Genomic DNA, 17,981 nt, shown 5'->3' with positions numbered 1-17,981 from the left:
AGTATGGTACTGAAGTTCTAATGTATTCTCTCCTGTCCACAGATTATCTTCACCCCACTGATTCACCTCACTTTGAACAACCTCCACTGTACTTACAAATTCGTCCAGGCATCAAGAAAACTAGTGAGTTCCGCCAGCCAAGGGCTTTTGACCACAGGAACCACAAACTTCTGGAGGAGTATTGGCTGATAGTGCCAAGAGAAATGTGAGTTGTGTGTAATCAGAGGAGAGATAGAAATTAGCAGAACTTCTAATTAAATCTTGCATATATTTTACTAAGGCCCAACTATCTAGATTAAACGCAAACTAAAAAGCACCTTAAAGATTTATTTTTTTCATGAGCATACCCATTCTAGCTTTACAAATAATTCTCATTTATAGAAAACGGCCATTAAAACTTGCTGTGTCATCTAACAAGTACAAAATAAAATTTCTTAGGTCATCTGTTTTATTTTTTAGTCAAGATAACTATAGACATTTATTTGTTTTATTAAGATGGTTTAAAATGTATAGACATTAATTTGTTTGATTAAGATGGTTTAAAATGTAAAGTACCCCTTTCAGACCTTGTGATCTATAGGGCAGAGGATGTGAAGATCATCTGTTTCTGTGGCCTATGGTTAATGAGGGTGTCATGTGGCCAGTACAATGACCAACCACATTTACTTGTCCCCAACTAATGTCAAGTAATTTTTAGAGCTAGGTGGACTTTAAGGCACCCTAAAGATTCTGAAATTAAAAAGTCTTCATGGTTTAGTATTACTTTACTCTACAGTAAACAGATATCATGAATCTTGACCTTACCCAACAAATAGCAGATACCTACTAAAGGTGAATGAATATTTGATATATTCATATATATATATTTTAGACAAAATTTCAAGGCCCTATCATTGTAGCTTAGAAGCTAAATCCTGATTTCTATTATTTTAAAATATTAAAAAAATTTATTTTCTTAAGGAAACTATAAACAATCTTAGTTGTTCAATCAGATGCATAGGCTGAGTTTTAGGCCAGCATTGTATTGGAAAAAACAATAATGTTTGCTTTATATTGGCCAGCAATGTGATATCTGTGTCATAAGCAGGTGATGTTTTGGTCACCTCCCTTTGTTTGATCACATGATATTTTACTGTCTTCTAATCAAGCTATTGATAGAACAGCTATAAAAATACAAGCTATGCAGAGTCTAGGTAACCCAAACAAGCCAGTGTAGTTTAGGCTAAAGAACAGATGTCACCACTAAGATTGACTTCTCATAGCTAGTTACTGATTGACTTCTTTTTTTTTCTTCATTCCTCACATACAAACTGAATAAGTTAAAAAAAAATAAATGACTACATTTTTAGAAATAATGAAAAATACAACTTTAAATAATAAAATTATTTCAATTTTAGTAGTAATGTAAAGTTATTTTAGCATTAATACACTAAATGCAGAGTTTTTAAATTATTTTTTTTTACTTAAGAACTCCCAATTTTATTTTGTTTAAACTATATTTTGATGATCATTTTATAAAATAGATAAACTTAATATCCAGCTTTTGAATAAATGTTCAATGATGTAACACATCCCAGGCACTTGCTGGTGAAGACTCTTCTATAAGCACCCATATTTTGTTAAGCTCAGGCAACAAACAAAATAGTGCTACAGATTATTGGTGTTCACTTCTGCTGCTTTAGTTTGTGCCAGGGAATGTTTTATTCACTTATAAAAGGGCTGCCTCCAATCCACCCAAAAGACTGCTTGCGTTATAAAAATAACATTTTCTTTGTTGGTGAAAAGGAAAGAGTTTCTGATTCAGGGAAGTGTGTGATGATTCTTGTAGGAAAAAAAAAGGGGGTTTGTTTTATCCATACTTGTTGTTTAAAAGATGGCAAGGCTGTAGAGGTACTTGTAAAAATTATCCAAAGTTTAAGGTTGATTCATTTAGACTAATCAATAATCTAAATTTGACTGCATGAGAGTCATTTGAAATTTTGTCTTATTGTCATGTGACTTAATCAATGTATGTGTCATTTTACTCATTGCCGAAATTGATGCAATTCCTGAAGATGATTGGAAGGAGCTCTTATATAAAGTAAACAACACTTTAAGTCACTCACATACATAACATTTGGATAACTTTGTGCTTGATCTTTTTCAAGACAGTCAAACTAAAATACTGAACTTGGACATGTTCTATTGAGGAGAAGCTAAGACATTAGACTATTTCAACTGTTTGAATTTAAATACATCAGGCAAAGTAATCAGTACACATTTTGAATATTCCAGGGGAGATAAACTGTACACATTTCTGATGGAGTGGCAACCAGAGATGTATGGTGACCAGGAAGAGACAGGAGAGAGGGAGAAGTTCTTCTTTGACCTCAAGGAAGTGAAAGGGCTCATCAAGCCTCTAAAGAAAACGTCCAGCTTCAGGGAAGAGAAGTCAGTGGATGATGAGGCCTCATCAGAAGAAAAAGAAGTGGAAAAGTCTTGGGAGGTCAGTAGCTTATGGTTAATCCATTCAGCTTTCAACAATTGGGTTGCTTTTTTGTGTTGGTTTTTGCTATAATGAGTGTATTCATGTGTTTAATGTTAATGATTTGTTGCACCACAGACCACAAAAAAGAGAATAGGCTAATCAAAACTCTATTGTATTTCCCATTAGAGCCCTAAAATTTCAAATCATGGCTATTGTAGAAATTTCAAATATTTGTGTTGGCAAAGAGTTAAATTCTTCCAATGGCATGCAACTCAAATAGCTGATAAAAAGTCCCATTCCTGGCTTTTATATGTGTGTGTCAGGTAGATCTGTTAAAACTGACAGGAAAAGGTGCAAGGGTGAGTGTCTGGTGCCTAAACCAGTAAGCTTTGGAGAAGGAAAACTCTAAATCCAAACCTCCACTGCCTTGCACTTAAACCCTTATTGGTAAAGGCTTTGGGATCCATCATTAGAAAGATCACAATCCTGTGACCCTAAGGCAGCTTGGAGCACACTCAGGCTGACCCTGCAATGTTGCTATAATTTAGTGATATTAGTTCCAACAAAAGCTAAAACCTCACATGCACGATTAATAACCACGAAACAGAAACCTATCAACCTTTAGTTACTAAACTAATATAATCTCTAAAATCATGTTTCTGTTGCACAAAATTTGAAAATGGATTCTAAAATGACTATTTTATTTGTTTTTACATACAAATTATTCCAGATCAACTGACATAAAAAGTTGTTTGGTTTCTTTTTCCAGCTATTCCTCCTTTCTAAAGCTGATGCGGGTCTATTGTTTCTCATTCTCTTTATTTCTTGTCATGCTTTAATAGTGCAAGGGGATCTTTCCAGTCAGCTTGCACAGTCTAATTCTTCTACTAACTGTCCAGTTCATTTCTACATAAGACAGTGCACAAAATGTTCATGTAGGTCTAATTATTTATTCAACTCCTTACTGAATTCTTAGAAACATGTGAGGTGAGTGTAAGACTTTCCACTGAGGTGTCTTCATAATACAGATACATTTTGGTCAAGTATGGGAATTCCCAATGAAGATCTTCAAAATAGATCAATTTTGATTCTCAGATTTTTAAATATTTTTTTATTGTTACAATTAAACCAGAGTTGTCACTTTGTGGCTACTGTATTTTTTTCCCAAAGATACAGATAAACTGTCATATTTCTAGGAAAATGTTGGAGCCCTTTTCGAAATTCCAGGTTTCACCCAGTGTCATAAACCTATCCAAATTTTGCATGTCCAGGTTTCACCCAGTGTCATAAACCTATCCAAATTTTGCATGTCCAGGTTTCACCCAGTGTCATAAACCTATCCAAATTTTGCATGTCCAGGTTTCACCCAGTGTCATGAACCTATCCAAATTTTGTATGTCTAGGTTTCACCCAGGGTCATGAACCTATCCAAATTTTGCATGTCCAGGTTTCACCCAGTGTCATGAACCTATCCAAATTTTGCAAGCTAAGAGGAATAGTAAATTATTATGCAGGAAAGTTTTTAGCAATTTATTTTATGTCACTAATGATCCCATGAAATACTCTGCACTTGTTCTTAATCTTTGGATCAAAGAGAGTGCCTTATTAAATGCTTCACTTTCCCTAAATAGTCATCAGGTTGGTGGTCCATTAGGGTTTAGGAATCATTGTGAAATATAATCTAGAATGTAAGGTTAAAATGTAACAATAGAATGTCAAGTCTTCTAAAGTTAAAATTACAATTCTGGTGGATGTAGAGGCATTTCTTTTGACATTTGAGGGATGGTCTTCTGTTTATGAAGACCAGTAGAAAATGGAAACAATTAACTTGGAAGTAAAATGTTTGAGAACAAAAAATCTTCAAGCCTCCAGTTTCTAGGATTTGTTTCGTTTTATTTCTTCCAGTGTTTGTGTTTTTTCCCACCCAAATTATTTTGCAATTTAGTCTACTTTGAACTGTCTCAATCTAATACTCACATGACCAACTACATTGAGGTCATTGCCCAGAGAGAACAAAAAAAAGAAGCATCGAAAAGATTTTTTGAATGCTAAATATTAGATTAAGAATGTATGAATGAGAAAGTAATGACTTTTTACTTGTCCAACGTAAAATCTTGTATTGACCGCACAGCACTATGATTAAGGTTAGGCCTTAGAATTGGATGTCTTAATTTACATTAAGTATAAAGGGAGTTAACCATCTGAAAAATGTCTTTTAATAGATTGGACTTGCTGACAACGTGGGATAATAATTTTCACCCAATTAACAACTCTAATGTAATGCTCATTGGTAACTATCGCTTATAGTTGTCTGGTTCTTTTTTTTTTTTTAAAGTCCCTCCCCTTGGGAACTCATCAAAACCGGAAACAAAGTAATTCCAAAATGTATTGCTGTTACCACATTTTCCAATGAAAACGTATTTCAAACAATGTTAAACATTTGTTTGGAGGTCATCTTATGACATTTCACAGTAGGTTATCTTAAGATTTTTGTCTAGAGGTCATCTTATGACATTTGAAAGAAGGTTATCTTATGACATTTGTCTGGAGATCATCTTATGACATTTGTCAGGGTGTTATAACATTTGTCAACAGGTCAACTTATGGCATTTGTCTGGAAAAATCTGTTATGAGGAGGAAATGTCGCTGTTTTGACCTACACCGTGCTGGTCCGCAGGAAATGTTGAAGTTTACCTGTTATCTGAATATTTTTTTCACGCCCTCGGAATATTATTTCACTTACCCTATAACTTTATTTCTTCGGTGCCTCATCTATATGTTGTCACTGCATGATTAGTTCTTTGATCAACTTACTTGCGGTCAGTCCCTGTTTGACTATGCCCTCTGTTCATTTTGGTCAGTCCCTGTTTGATGTAAGCCCACTTTTCATTTGGTTAGTCCCTGTTTGATGGAAGCCCACTTTTCATTTGGTTAGTCCCTGTTTGATGTAAGCCCACTTTTCATTTGGTTAGTCCCTGCTTGACGTATGCCCACTTTTCAGTTGGTTAGTCCCTGTTTGATGTAAGCCCACTTTTTATAAGGTTAGTCCCTGTTTGACGTATGCCCACTTTTCATTTGGTCAGTCCCTGTTGATATAAGCCCACTTTTTATTAGGTTAGTCCCTGTTTGATGTAAGCCCACTTTTCAGCTGCTCAGTCCCTGCTTGAAATAAGCCCACTTTTCATTTGGTTAGTCCCTGTTTGATGTAAGCCCACTTTTCATTTGGTTAGTCCCTGATTGATGTAAGCCCACTTTTCATTTGGTTAGTCCCTGATTGATGTAAGCCCAGTTTTCATTTGGTCAGTCCCTGTTTGATGTAAGCCCACTTTTCATTTGGTCAGTCCCTGTTTGATGTAAGCCCAGTTGGCTAGTATACTGTATGTGGTGTTGTCAGTTTCCTTCAATGGCAGACGACGTAGCCAACAAATGTGCGTGTGAAGGAGGAATATTTCTTGTTGTTTTCATCATGTGAAACTAATTACCGAGCTGCATAGGTGTCATTAGAATGTGCCAGATGTGACCTACATAGTTGAGGCTGTCGTCTGCAATTTCGTAAGGAAGTTATGTAGGTCATACTGACGTGTCCGTGTGTTGTGCCTAGTTGACAGTTAACTAAAGCTTGTACAGTGCACGTTCTGACTGGCAGTTTATCTCGCAGTACTTGCAGTGCGGGTGGATAAAGCTGGATCAAGAATTTAAAGCAACATTTTTTTTTCTCTTGCTGATTTGAAGCCTAAATAGTTCTTACAAATCAGGTTTAACTTTCCCCCCCTCTCTTCCCCGACCCCTCAAACTGTTAGAGAATAACTTGTGTAGATCTGTAGGCTCTAATTATGGTTGCTATGTGAAAGCTGGCGTGCTTTTAAAGAAATGCTCAAACTATTGTTACAATTCCATCAGCAGTTACGTGACAATAGCGGTGGAGAGAAAAAGTCGGATGGGATAACACCCCTTGTACTGCCTACCTTGGGGGGTGGGGGGGAGGATATTCAACGGATCTTTTAGCTTGGAAAACAACACCACTCAAAGGAATTATAGTGTAAGGAATCTTAAGAAAAGCGACCGGAGGTGGGGTAGGGTAACTGAAGGGCTTGAGAGATATTTTTGTAGGAAATACTTCAAGAAACTAGATCAGGAAGGCTCGGGGATCAGGGAAGACTTGTGTTAATCTGACCAATTAATTGAAAATATCATGCTCTGAGAATTATTGGAGAGTTATTGCAATGTTCCGCATTTTCCAACTTTGTGAGCAGCTTTTTTTTTTAACGCCGTTGAAACGCAGGAAGAGCTGTGTCAGAACAAGATGAACAGCTTATTTGATTTTGAAGAATAACTTTTAGCGATCTGAACCAAAGTATGACGCAACTATTCTCAGAACCTCCACAGCTTCATACATCGCCTTCTTGGAATTTTGAGACTATACACATGTTTGACGCACTGACTGCAGTTGTTTTTTTTAAACTAGAAACTAGAAATGCGCAGAAGACGTAATGAAAACTTAAATAGACCTCCGGCGGACAACGGCTTTGTCTGCATCAGACGTGGGGAAAATATGCAGGCCGCAGCTTCGTTTGCGTAATCACGTGAAACTCTGCACTGATCCTTAATTTTCGGAATCCAAGACATAGCCATTCATATATATTGTCATTTATTATGCAGTGTGTTATATTTGTTCCATTATTTTTTTTTATTATTTTGTTTTTGTATCGATGGCGCAATGCTGGGAAAAGGAAGATCTAAATCCGGCCCTGAATTTCGATGCACAAGAAATCGGGCTATTTTTTTTTTTTTCTTCAAGTTGTTTTTGAGTATTGTTTTCTGTTTTGTTAGAGCTGTGGTCATGTTTCAAAACAATGTGTGACTAATGAGGGCCTTGTTTGTCATCCGTTGTTGACGACAGTGGACTGGAAGAGACTATTGTTTGTCTGTTTCTGTACGTGTGAGACGAAGATACAGGCTTTGTGCTTCAGCTGGTCATAATGGTCGCGGGAGATTTGTATTGTCCACGCTGCAACTGGGGTTCGACTCCTATTGCCATCACTCACATGTCCGTATTTAGCCTACACATTCCTCAACCGGTGGTAGAAAAAAAAAGGTTTGGAAGACAAATTCTCCATCAATGAAAGCAAAGTAAAAAACAAATTGCCTATGAATTCTATACAATGCTGTACACAAAAAACAATCAATGATGACATAATCCTAAAGAACCTTGAACGAGCAAGTGACATGTGTCAAAAATTGAATCGTATGTGATTTGGAATGATTGGATCAACCAGCTGGATCTAAGTCCCTTATAATACCTCTTACAGTTTACACAAGGGGAAAAAAAACTTAAGTAGCTAGTTGACAACGTGTCCTTTTTTTTTTTTAAATTGTTTTTCTTCCTTCAACTTGTCCCAACGTTTTTCCAAAGTTTATATCAACTCACTCTGTCTGTCTGTCTGGTAAAATGTTTGTACTCGTTATTTTACCAACACCCAATGACGGTTCAAGCTGAAACTTTGCACAATTATTTACCTGCGAACACAAGAATCAATTTAAAAAAAAGTTAATTAACTATTGGTAATTAATTATTTTGTTTGGTATCTTGAACAAGGAAAGAAATTGTACTTGACTGATGTGGTGGTATAAGCTGAATTAGTCCCCTATATACGTCTAGTGTGAAACAAACAACATAGTAATATACAATCTTCTTTAGTCGCAAATACCTCACTAGCAAAGTGGTTAGCACGTCGGCCCGAGGATTATTATTTTAAAAACAATTACGATAAAATCCACCCAGATATCGCCTTCTCCTCCCCCCCCCCCGGGCAAAATTTTCCCAACTGGTCCGGAGAAGTGGTAGGATCATAGCGTAGAGAGAAAGCTAAAAAGTTAAAAACACGAAATTGCGCTAAACGAAAACAATTGTTAAAAATAGTATTAATCGCACAGATTTGTTGTTGTTGGTGTAGATCTATTGCATATTGAATGACATGACTGATACTAAACTAAGTGATACAATTACACTTCGTATAAGATTTGTTGCTGTTGGTCTAGATCTATTGCATATTGAATGACATGACTGATACTAAACTAAGTGATACAATTACACTTCGTATAAGATTTGTTGCTGTTGGTCTTGATCTATTGCATATTGAATGACATGACTGATCCAAACTAAGTGATACAATTACACTTCGTATAAGATTTGTTGTTGTTGGTGTAGATCTATTGCATATTGAATGACATGACTGATACTAATTTAAGTGATACAATTAGGCCTACACTTCGTTTAAGATTTATTGTTGTTTTGTTTTGTTTCAGGTAATTTTTTAAAATGTTTTTCTTGTTTTCGTGGGTCATACATAAGCCCATAACGTTATATTTGGAGTCTCTAGTGTAGCTGTACATTGGCGTCACTGTTCTGACTTCTGTTTGACTAAGTCGCTTTGTTTTCTCTAAACACATTCCTCCCTGTTTGTGTCCCTGGGGGGGGGGGACGCTTTCTATGAGCAGCTCTTCAAGAAAAACATTAAAAACAATTTATCAGCTAAGGACATCTTTACGTTAAATGAAATATATATTGTGGTAGAATGAACGGGTTGTGACATTTTTGTTGCCACCCCTCCCCAATTTACATTGTTTTGTGTGTGTGTGTGTGTGTGTGTGTCAATGTATCACTGGTTATTGATTAGTGTGTGTGTTAACCTTCACCTCTTGTGTTTGGTCAGCGGGAGTTTATTAATCTCACACAAATCTTCAAAGTGGGCAATCAAACGATGAACTATGACGAGTGCTTTAGGTGCAGTCAAAATGTCAAACAAGGCTTTCGCGTGGTCTCGTTTCCCCCCCCCCCCCCCACTCCCAATATTTCTCTCAGCCAAAGAGATAATCTAGATCTAGTAGCTCTCAAAATCTTTACGGGCTTGATTTCATTCAGTCACTGTGATGCCAGGATGTGTCCAGAGAGAAGTCACGGTTACATGTATGTAAAACATGTCTCTACCTGCGCCGTCTTTATTGCAAGTTGCTTTTATTTTTATTTTTTTTGTTATGCCGGATTTGTTGTCCTGTGAACCATATGTTTGAGATCCTCTGACGTAGCGCGATGATTGAAAGCAGACGACATGTCAGAATGTACATGCTGTAAGTGTTGGTTGCCAGGGGACATTGCTTCTACGTTATTTCCACTTTGTGATTCCGTGAACGAATGCGCTGCAGCAGCAGCAGACGTCATCTGTTGAAGGGAATTTCTTCACTTTCTTTTTCATGGACAAAGCTTGCTTCAAGGAGCTATAAGGATACATCGATAGTTTCAACAATCCAAAGCCGTTTTGAACTTGTGTGCTTCGATCGCCATCTGAATGCAGATATCTTCGATCTTGCATTTCTAGAGGACACATTATGTGCTTAATTTTATACGCTTCCGAGCTTATTATTGTTCCTGATCTGAATGTTTTGCTTACATACTGAGCAAAATGTAAATTAAACGCATTCGTTTGTGGGCAGCTATTTCAGGAGGCTAGTTGAGCAATTCTTTTGACAGATGGGGTGAGAGTTTCAGTACTAGCTTTGGTTCGTTTGACCCGTGCCCCAGATTTTCTTGCTAACCAGATGTGGAAACAGCTCGGCATTTGTTTTTGAGGACTTGACTTCTAAGGTGCCTTAACTCTGTGCTAGAGGTTTTCCATAGGATTGGAGATTCTGAAGCATCCAATACAGTTGTGTTTGAGTGAAGCTTGCAGTGCACTAGGTGAATGAAGTCGTACAGTCTGGTGTCAGCTGACGGCGAAGCCATGCACAAACGCAGCGTGCCCTCATCTCGCTTCTTTTGGGGGAAACTGAAGAGATGGGTAAATGTCTTACATTCTTGTGGGAAGAAACCATGAGAAATTGGTTTTTAAATAGAGGAATTGGACTTAGGAAAGGGGATTTACAGTTTGATTGGGGACATGGGGATTTACAATTGGACTCGGGAAAGGGGATTTACAATCTTAACACTTTTTTAGACCAAATCTTTGATTGATTTAATTGTATTCTTTGGAGTTTCTGAACTGTGCTCAATGTTGAACAGATTGCCTGTATCCTTAGACCAGTAGGCCTACCAGGTCACATGACCTCACTCAACTGTATTTCAAGTCAAACTATTAGTTTATTACACTTAAAACAACATACAAATGCAAATGTGAGCCTCTTTTTTTTGTTATGATAAAGTGTCCATACTGTTTTCAGAGTAATATTGTCCTTGCTAACTAAACAAGAGATCAATAAAGCAAAGTTAGTCATTACCAGTATGTCATAATGATCATCTTGACCTTTAACCTCATGCAACCATTTCTTGTTACTTTACTGGAAACTTTTTTTTTAACATGGAATAAAAAAATGTTTTGAGAACCACTCTGTAAATCAGAATCCATTAAAATTTGTAATGATGTTTTGTGTGAATGTTATAAAGTTTGCATCTATTTGCCATCTCATCTAGACACGTTTCTTTAGAGGGTCACCTCATCTTTTAATCCTGACTTTGGGCATTCTTCCCCTCTAGGCTAGGTTTTTGTTTTCAATACCTGGTCTTAATAAAAGCTAGGTTTTTTTCAATACCTGGTCTTAATAAAAGCTAGGTTTTTTTCAATACCTCGTCTTAATAAAAGCTAGGTTTTTTTCAATACCTGGTCTTAATGTTTCACTTGAAATGTTGACATGCTCTTCAGTCCTGTAAGTTTTTGTTGTTGTTTTTATTTGTGAGTGCATGGAAGACAGAAGGGGAAAAAGGAGGGGGGGAGGGGTTTAAGGTTAATGTTATTGTGAATGTCTTGAAGTAATTTCAATGTTTTGTTGTTGAATTTAAACTGGTGTTTGGGGTCAGGTGACCCTAACAGTAGCTCTGTGTATATATATGACTGTCAGAAGTGGGTGGTATATTGTCACCTTTAGTGTTCAACATGAAACGTTAGGCAAGACATTCTTATAAACAGCTCCCAATTATACAGACTTACACATTTTGAATTCATTAACCAGTGAACGAAGAGACTAGAGCTTGACTTTTATTTGGGTGATTACAGAATACTTCAATGAATCACAAATAGTTGAATGGGAACAAGAAGAATTTTAAAAATCAAATTTTACTTATTTGCAAGTGCAAGGAGGTGCTGTGGCTGAGCGGTAGGGCGTCTCAGGTTCGAATCCTGGTGAAGACTGGGATTTCTAATTTCAGGATCTTTGGGCGCCCCTGAGTCCACCCAGTTCTAATGGGTACCTGACATTAGCTGGGGAAAAGTAAAGGCAGTTGGTCTTTGTTCTGGCCACATGACACCCCCCGTTAACCAAAGGCCACAGAAACAGATGACCTTTACATCATCTGCCCTATATATCACAAGATTTGAAAGAGGACCTTTACTTAACTTTGCAAGTGTTTATGGTCAGTTAAAAAGTATTAATCTTGATTGTTGTGAAAACATTCTCTTGCACTTATTGTACAACTACATCTTATGCAAGGGAAAATAAATCCACCATCAGCTTACAAATATATTGAAAAAAAGAAAAAGCTTTTTGAAAATAATTTTATTTATATGTCAGTAAAAAGAAAAAATGTAAACTCAACAAATATCTCAATTTTTTTCCACCAGTAACAACAATTTTTTTTTATCTGAAATTCTTCTTTTTAGTTTTGCTCTAGCTTCCAATACATTCCAGTTTACACTAGATTCAAACTTGTCTTATTTTTTTTGGTTCATTGCTCAGGCTTATGCCTGTGGTGTATCCTTGATTGGGGTCTTTAGATGAGCTGGGTAACTTGCTGGGATTTTTCTTTGTCATGTATCAGAAAGACTACTTAACATTTTTTGCTAAACTGTCTCTTTTTTAAATAGAGAATGCCTATTTGACTCTATCCAAATGACAGGATAAGTGCAAATGCTTAATTTGCATAATGCCTTGTTAATGACAGATTCATTGCAAAAGTTTTCTTTGGTTGGTATAGATCCTGAGCAAGGAAGAAGTGTACTGTGCAGAGAAGTCTCAAGGTTTACATAAGGAGGACACCATTGATGAAAGCAGTTTGCCAGAATTGATTGGCCAGACACAGTTTATTGAACCCTTTCACATTCTGTCAGTAAGTATCACATTCTGTTAGTAAGTATCACATTCTGTCAGTAAGTATCACATTCTGTCAGTAAGTATCACATTCTGTCAGTAAGTATCACATTCTGTCAGTAAGTACCCATTCATTTTGTTGTCTTTAACTGATTGGTGAGAAACAGTGATGGGTGGCTGAGGGATATATTCCATTAGGCTACATGTCAAGGGGACTCGAGTTCAAATCCCAAGTCAAGCTGAGTTCTGTTTGTTGAACTCTTAAAGACAGCAGGGAAATCTTCTCCCAGATACCTCCTCTTTGCCCCCCCCCACCTCCCCCACATATCCACAAAAGAGATTGGACCATAGTGCACTGAACATGCTATTAACATGAAAGACAACCTATAAAGTAAGCAATTCAAACAAATTAATTAATTAATTAACAGTTCATTTAGCCTTATCACAGTCTGTCAGGTTTTTTTTTTATGTCTCCAATTGGTTAGACTTGTACACATTCTGTTGTGGTGATTATGTAACACTTTTTAAAGACTTGAGCTGACTGGCCAAGCAGCTATTTAAAAACAATTACTTTCTGTCATGCCAATGCTAAGAAAAACATATATGCCACCATGGAGGCAGCTGAATGTGTCATGGTAATCTAGATGTAGTCACAAATCATGTATTTTATGTAAATAATTGCAAAATTTTAATTTGATCATCAACTTTATTCTGGGGCACAAATCTACTTTCCTAGCTTGGTTGTAGAATGTTAGATGTCATTTAGATATCATGGATTCTACCACATCTGAGCCAGCTACGAGCTGCATAATTTATATCTGTCTTTCTGTTTTCCAATCATTGTTTAAAATATGTGGAGACTATTGATGTTTGCCATCTCTAGAAAATCAATTAGAAGATACAAAAAAATATTCCTCCACAGCAATTAAATAGATTTAACTTTTTTTTTTTACTTATAAATTTTAATATTCTTAACTAAAATATAGGCACAATGACTTGATGTCGAGAAATCCATGAAAATAAGATCATTTTAATGATCAAATGTGGACAATAACATTGATTATAAAGATAGTTTGTTTTCATTTGGTTCTACTTTGGACAAATTATAGCTTTTATATAGTTCTACTTTCATGCTTATAGCATGCTCAGATGGCTAGGTTCCAATCTCATTTGTGGACCAGTGGGGGTAGGAGGTATAGTAAACAACTCTGCTTGAGTCGGGTGTCAAACCATGAGCCCCCTTCATAGGTAGCCAAGCCAAGTTCAAGCGTACTTAGCTTCTCTACCACGCTTCCTACAATTAAATATGAAAAAAAAAATTACAGACAAAAACTATCATTAAGACCAACTCAGTTTTATGTATAATCATTAGGACAGACCCAGGGGGAATGTACACAATTATTAGGTCAGACAAATGGGAATTAGCACAATCATTAGGACAGACACAGACACAATCATTTGGACAGACACATGGGGAATGCATTTAATTGTTAGGACAGACCTTATCTTACTTTATAAAATATAGACTTTACTTCCAAAAAGAAGATAATCACGACTTAAGCATGTCCCTAGGTCAATCTAGTCATGCATGTTAATCAATAACTTAATCTCTGCCAAGTGGTTTTCCTGGCTGACTCAAGCAATCCATTTCATGCTCTAATAGCACAAGAGAAGAAGGATTATCTGTACAAATTTGTCCTAGCATATGGAACAAGGAATATGCCTTTATCTTTGTGTCTTTCTGACACAGGGGAAAGCACACAATCATTAAGGCAGACACAGGAAAAAAAGTAATATTCTATAACTCTATTATACAAACATTACAAAATGTGGCAAACGACTCGTATTTTTATTCTTTTTTTTACTTTAAGCAATTTTGATTTGTTACAAGATCTGTCTCTACATCATCAGTCCATCTTTTCTGTGGTCTTCCCTTTAGTTACAAGATCTGTTTTTATATCATCAGTCCATCTTTTCTGTGGTCTTCTTTTAGTTACAAGATCTGTCTTTACATCATCAGTCCATCTTTTCTGTGGTCTTCCCTTAGTTCCCTTCTTTCTTGTATTTAGCTAGTTAAATTTTTTTTGTCTCATTTTTTTTTTGTGGACATTACTTTAAGGTAACCCAGATGGTTCTTCATTCAGCGCCTGGTTTCCTAAGGACTTTCCTTGTCTTAACACATGCTGTGTATAGGCTTTAATAGTTCAAGAAAGTTCAAACTAGTTGAGATGCTTGTTGTATTGTAGCTTTCAGCATAAATTTTTGTCAGTTTTATGCTCACTTTCTTGTATGTTTTTAGGTTCACTTTCTTGGTTTTCTTTCATTTCTATATGTCCTTTGTGTTTCAGCTTGTTCGCTCACTACCTAGAAACATGACTGTAGGCTACAACTGGGAGCTGACCTATGCAACACACAAACATGGCTACTCCCTGCAGAACCTGTATCAAAAGATGGAAAATGTTGATGACTCCCCAACCATCTTGTTCATCAGAGACTCCAATAAGTGTGTAGGTATCACTGATAGTATTAATCAGTTTGATTCCCTGTGGTGTAACTGGAGTATGTTTTATATTATTGTTTAAGCCATTAGCGCATACTTTTTTTTAAAAGGCCTAAGCAAAAGGTTCTTCTAAAACAAATATTATATATTAAATATTATCAAAATGGCTGCCTGGTGTGATTTTTTTGCTTTGGGCTGTCATCATGTCCCAAATTCAAATTTTGCCTGCTGCCATCTCACTGTCCTGCACGAGCTTTGGGAAAGGACATAGTAATGAATGCCGTTCTGTTAAAGAATGAAAAAAGTATTTAGAGCAAATAAGGACATACCAACTATTTCAGCCATATTGTAGCATATATATATATATATATATATATATATATATATATAAAATGAAATAACTATCCTGTCTAACAATACATTTGTTTCATGACTTCCAATAGTCAGGTTATATTAAAATAATTATTTTCTGCATCAGAGCATTTAATATAGATAATATTTATAAAATAATTGTTTTGCTCTCAGGTTTTCACACATTCTGTACAGATGCCAACAAAACACTAGTCTCAAGTAAGCTAGTTTTGTATAGTTGTTCTATTTCTTTACATTTCCCCCCTCAGGTATTTGGTGCCTTCATGAGCCACCTGATGAAACCTTCAGACACATTCTATGGATCCGGTAGCACTTTCTTGTTTACGTTTTACCCTCAGTTCAGAGTGAGTATTTGGAAGGGGCACTATTAGGTTCAAGTTGGGGTTTACCGTACTGCTGCCACATTATGCATTTTATTTTTACAATGATAGAAACATTATAACTCATGGAGATTAGCAGCGGCGAAAAAAAAAAAGCCATTGTATAAGCTGTGATACTGGAATTATGACTTAATACCTTCAAGCCCAGTGCTATTTTTGCATACACTGATGGGTCAGCATCATTAGGGTTAGGCATCAATAGATTCTGGAAGAGCAGGCTACGGAGCCTACATCGACTTTCTTGGCTCTTACACAGTCAAAATCTTTGGACCATGTGGTAGTGTTTGCAGTTTCTATGCGGAGACCATGGCAGTCTGTGGCGAGGGACATTTGAGGGCAACACAGATTGTTGTGGTCACTGACTCAAAATCTGTACTACAGGCTTTGCAAAGCCCCGGACCATGGCCCCCCAATATCAACACTGTCATCATGGCTTCACATAACATTAAACAACGCTATGGCCCCCTGTAATAATGCAGTGGGTACCGAGTCACATAGGTGTGACTGGCAACACAATTGCAGACTCTTTGGCCCACCATCAAGCCCTGGCTATAATACAAAAAACAGAAATGGAAAAGCGGTTTGAGTGCCACTGTCCTGTTGGCTCATATTTCTCGCGGCTATGGCCAAATTTTGATTCACGGTGCCCCCGCTGCGGGGAAGAAGAGGAAACCGTGCCTCATATTCTGTTTGACTGCCCCAGACTTGCTGATCTCCGTCTCGACAGGTCTGGGAAACCCAAAATTCTCGACCTGTATGGCGACATTTATGCACTACGCAAGACAGCAGGGTTTCTGTCCAGGGCTTTTGCAAGAGAGGATTTGAGCCTCTCAAGTCCTCACTCTAATGGAGTTTGATGATAATGATGATAATGAGTCATCTTATGAAATTAAGTAAAAGGTACTGGAATGGAATGTGAATATTTTGTAGGCTTTTGTAGTTATACCTTTGAGAAATTATTATAGACAGTTTGAGGACCACTTTTTTGTAGTCTAATACTCAGTAATCAAATATCCATCCAACAAGTCTCTTAGCTTAAAATATAACTATGAACATATGAAGATTACATAAATGTTAGACAATGATGTTGACCTGTACTTTAGAAATCATTTTATTTGTAGACTAATACACTTATTCTTTTTTTAAAATTTAGCTTTATTTGAAAATTGTCTGTCCCACAATAATACTATCTAAAATATTGTTGTAACTCTGCCTTGTACCAGTGCTCAGATGCGCACTAGCGCACTGTTGAACGTAAACAGGAAGACACTAGAAGAGAGAGAATAACAGTGCATCAGGGATTGTGAAGAGTCTGAATGTAGGCAGGAATCACAATAGCATGATCAGATCTAGGCTCAGCACTTTCACAACAAACTTTAGGATTCTTGTTGTAGGAGCCAAACTTGCACGGCTCGCTATTACAGTCATAGACAGTGCCACCTTCAACGGCGTCTCCGTTGAGTAACGGATTGTTTATACCTGTCGACATGGTAGCCATCTGATCGTTGGTCCTGCTCATCGCAGTATCAAACATTTCATCAGTCTTGTTCAGCGGGGTACTGATACCCATCTGTTTAATCATGGTACAGATCTGCTCATTGACCTCTTTCAGCTGTACCTGGAACGAGTTCATCTGATCTGTCACGGTATTCATGAGCTCTCTGATATCTGGTTGTGCTTCGAACAGATACGAGTCCGGATCTTCATCTTCCACCAATTGTTGTAACTCTTGGGTAGGCACTCAACGTAAAGGCAGGCAAATCAACACAGTTTAACAGGAAATAAAGACAGATGTTTATTCACTAGGACAAACACATAACATCCTTCAGCTTCCTCAGAGTCTTGCTACTAACTATACCAGTCTTTTAGACAGCAACCCGAATGTGCACCAACGACAGCCTTCCCGCTTCACTCCAGGTCCCTTCTACAACCTTCAGGCAGCACAAAATCTGGCTTCTTAGTTTCCAAACATTCAGACTCTTCACAATCCCTGATGCACTGTTATTCTCTCTCTTCTAGTGTCTTCCTGTTTACGTTCAACAGTGCGCTAGTGCACATCTAGAGCACTGGTGCAAGGCAGGGTTACAACAATATCTTGTACCTATAAGTATCTGATCTATTTGATTTTGGATATTTCCTTCTAGTGAAATGCAGACTATTTGATGTAGTAAATTTGTATGCATCAACT

General features: G+C 37.0%; 1 protein-coding gene across 12 annotated transcripts in view; it reads left to right on the top strand.

The window, feature by feature from the left end:
- The window catches only part of LOC106055549 (oxidation resistance protein 1-like), a 94,963-nt gene that overhangs the window by 68,505 nt on the left and 8,477 nt on the right, over positions 1-17,981 (top strand). For all 12 annotated transcript variants that reach the window (XM_056015732.1, XM_056015730.1, XM_056015724.1 and 9 more), the window contains 5 exons: positions 43-205; positions 2,275-2,485; positions 12,429-12,560; positions 14,890-15,048; positions 15,662-15,757. In XM_056015732.1, the coding sequence (XP_055871707.1) occupies positions 43-205; positions 2,275-2,485; positions 12,429-12,560; positions 14,890-15,048; positions 15,662-15,757 (761 nt within the window). The remainder of the gene's footprint in view (positions 1-42; positions 206-2,274; positions 2,486-12,428; positions 12,561-14,889; positions 15,049-15,661; positions 15,758-17,981) is intronic.

This window comes from Biomphalaria glabrata, chromosome 17, assembly GCF_947242115.1.
Source record: "Biomphalaria glabrata chromosome 17, xgBioGlab47.1, whole genome shotgun sequence".
In the NCBI taxonomy this organism is placed as follows: Eukaryota; Metazoa; Mollusca; class Gastropoda; family Planorbidae; genus Biomphalaria; species Biomphalaria glabrata.
This window is presented reverse-complemented; position numbering and strand designations above follow the sequence as displayed.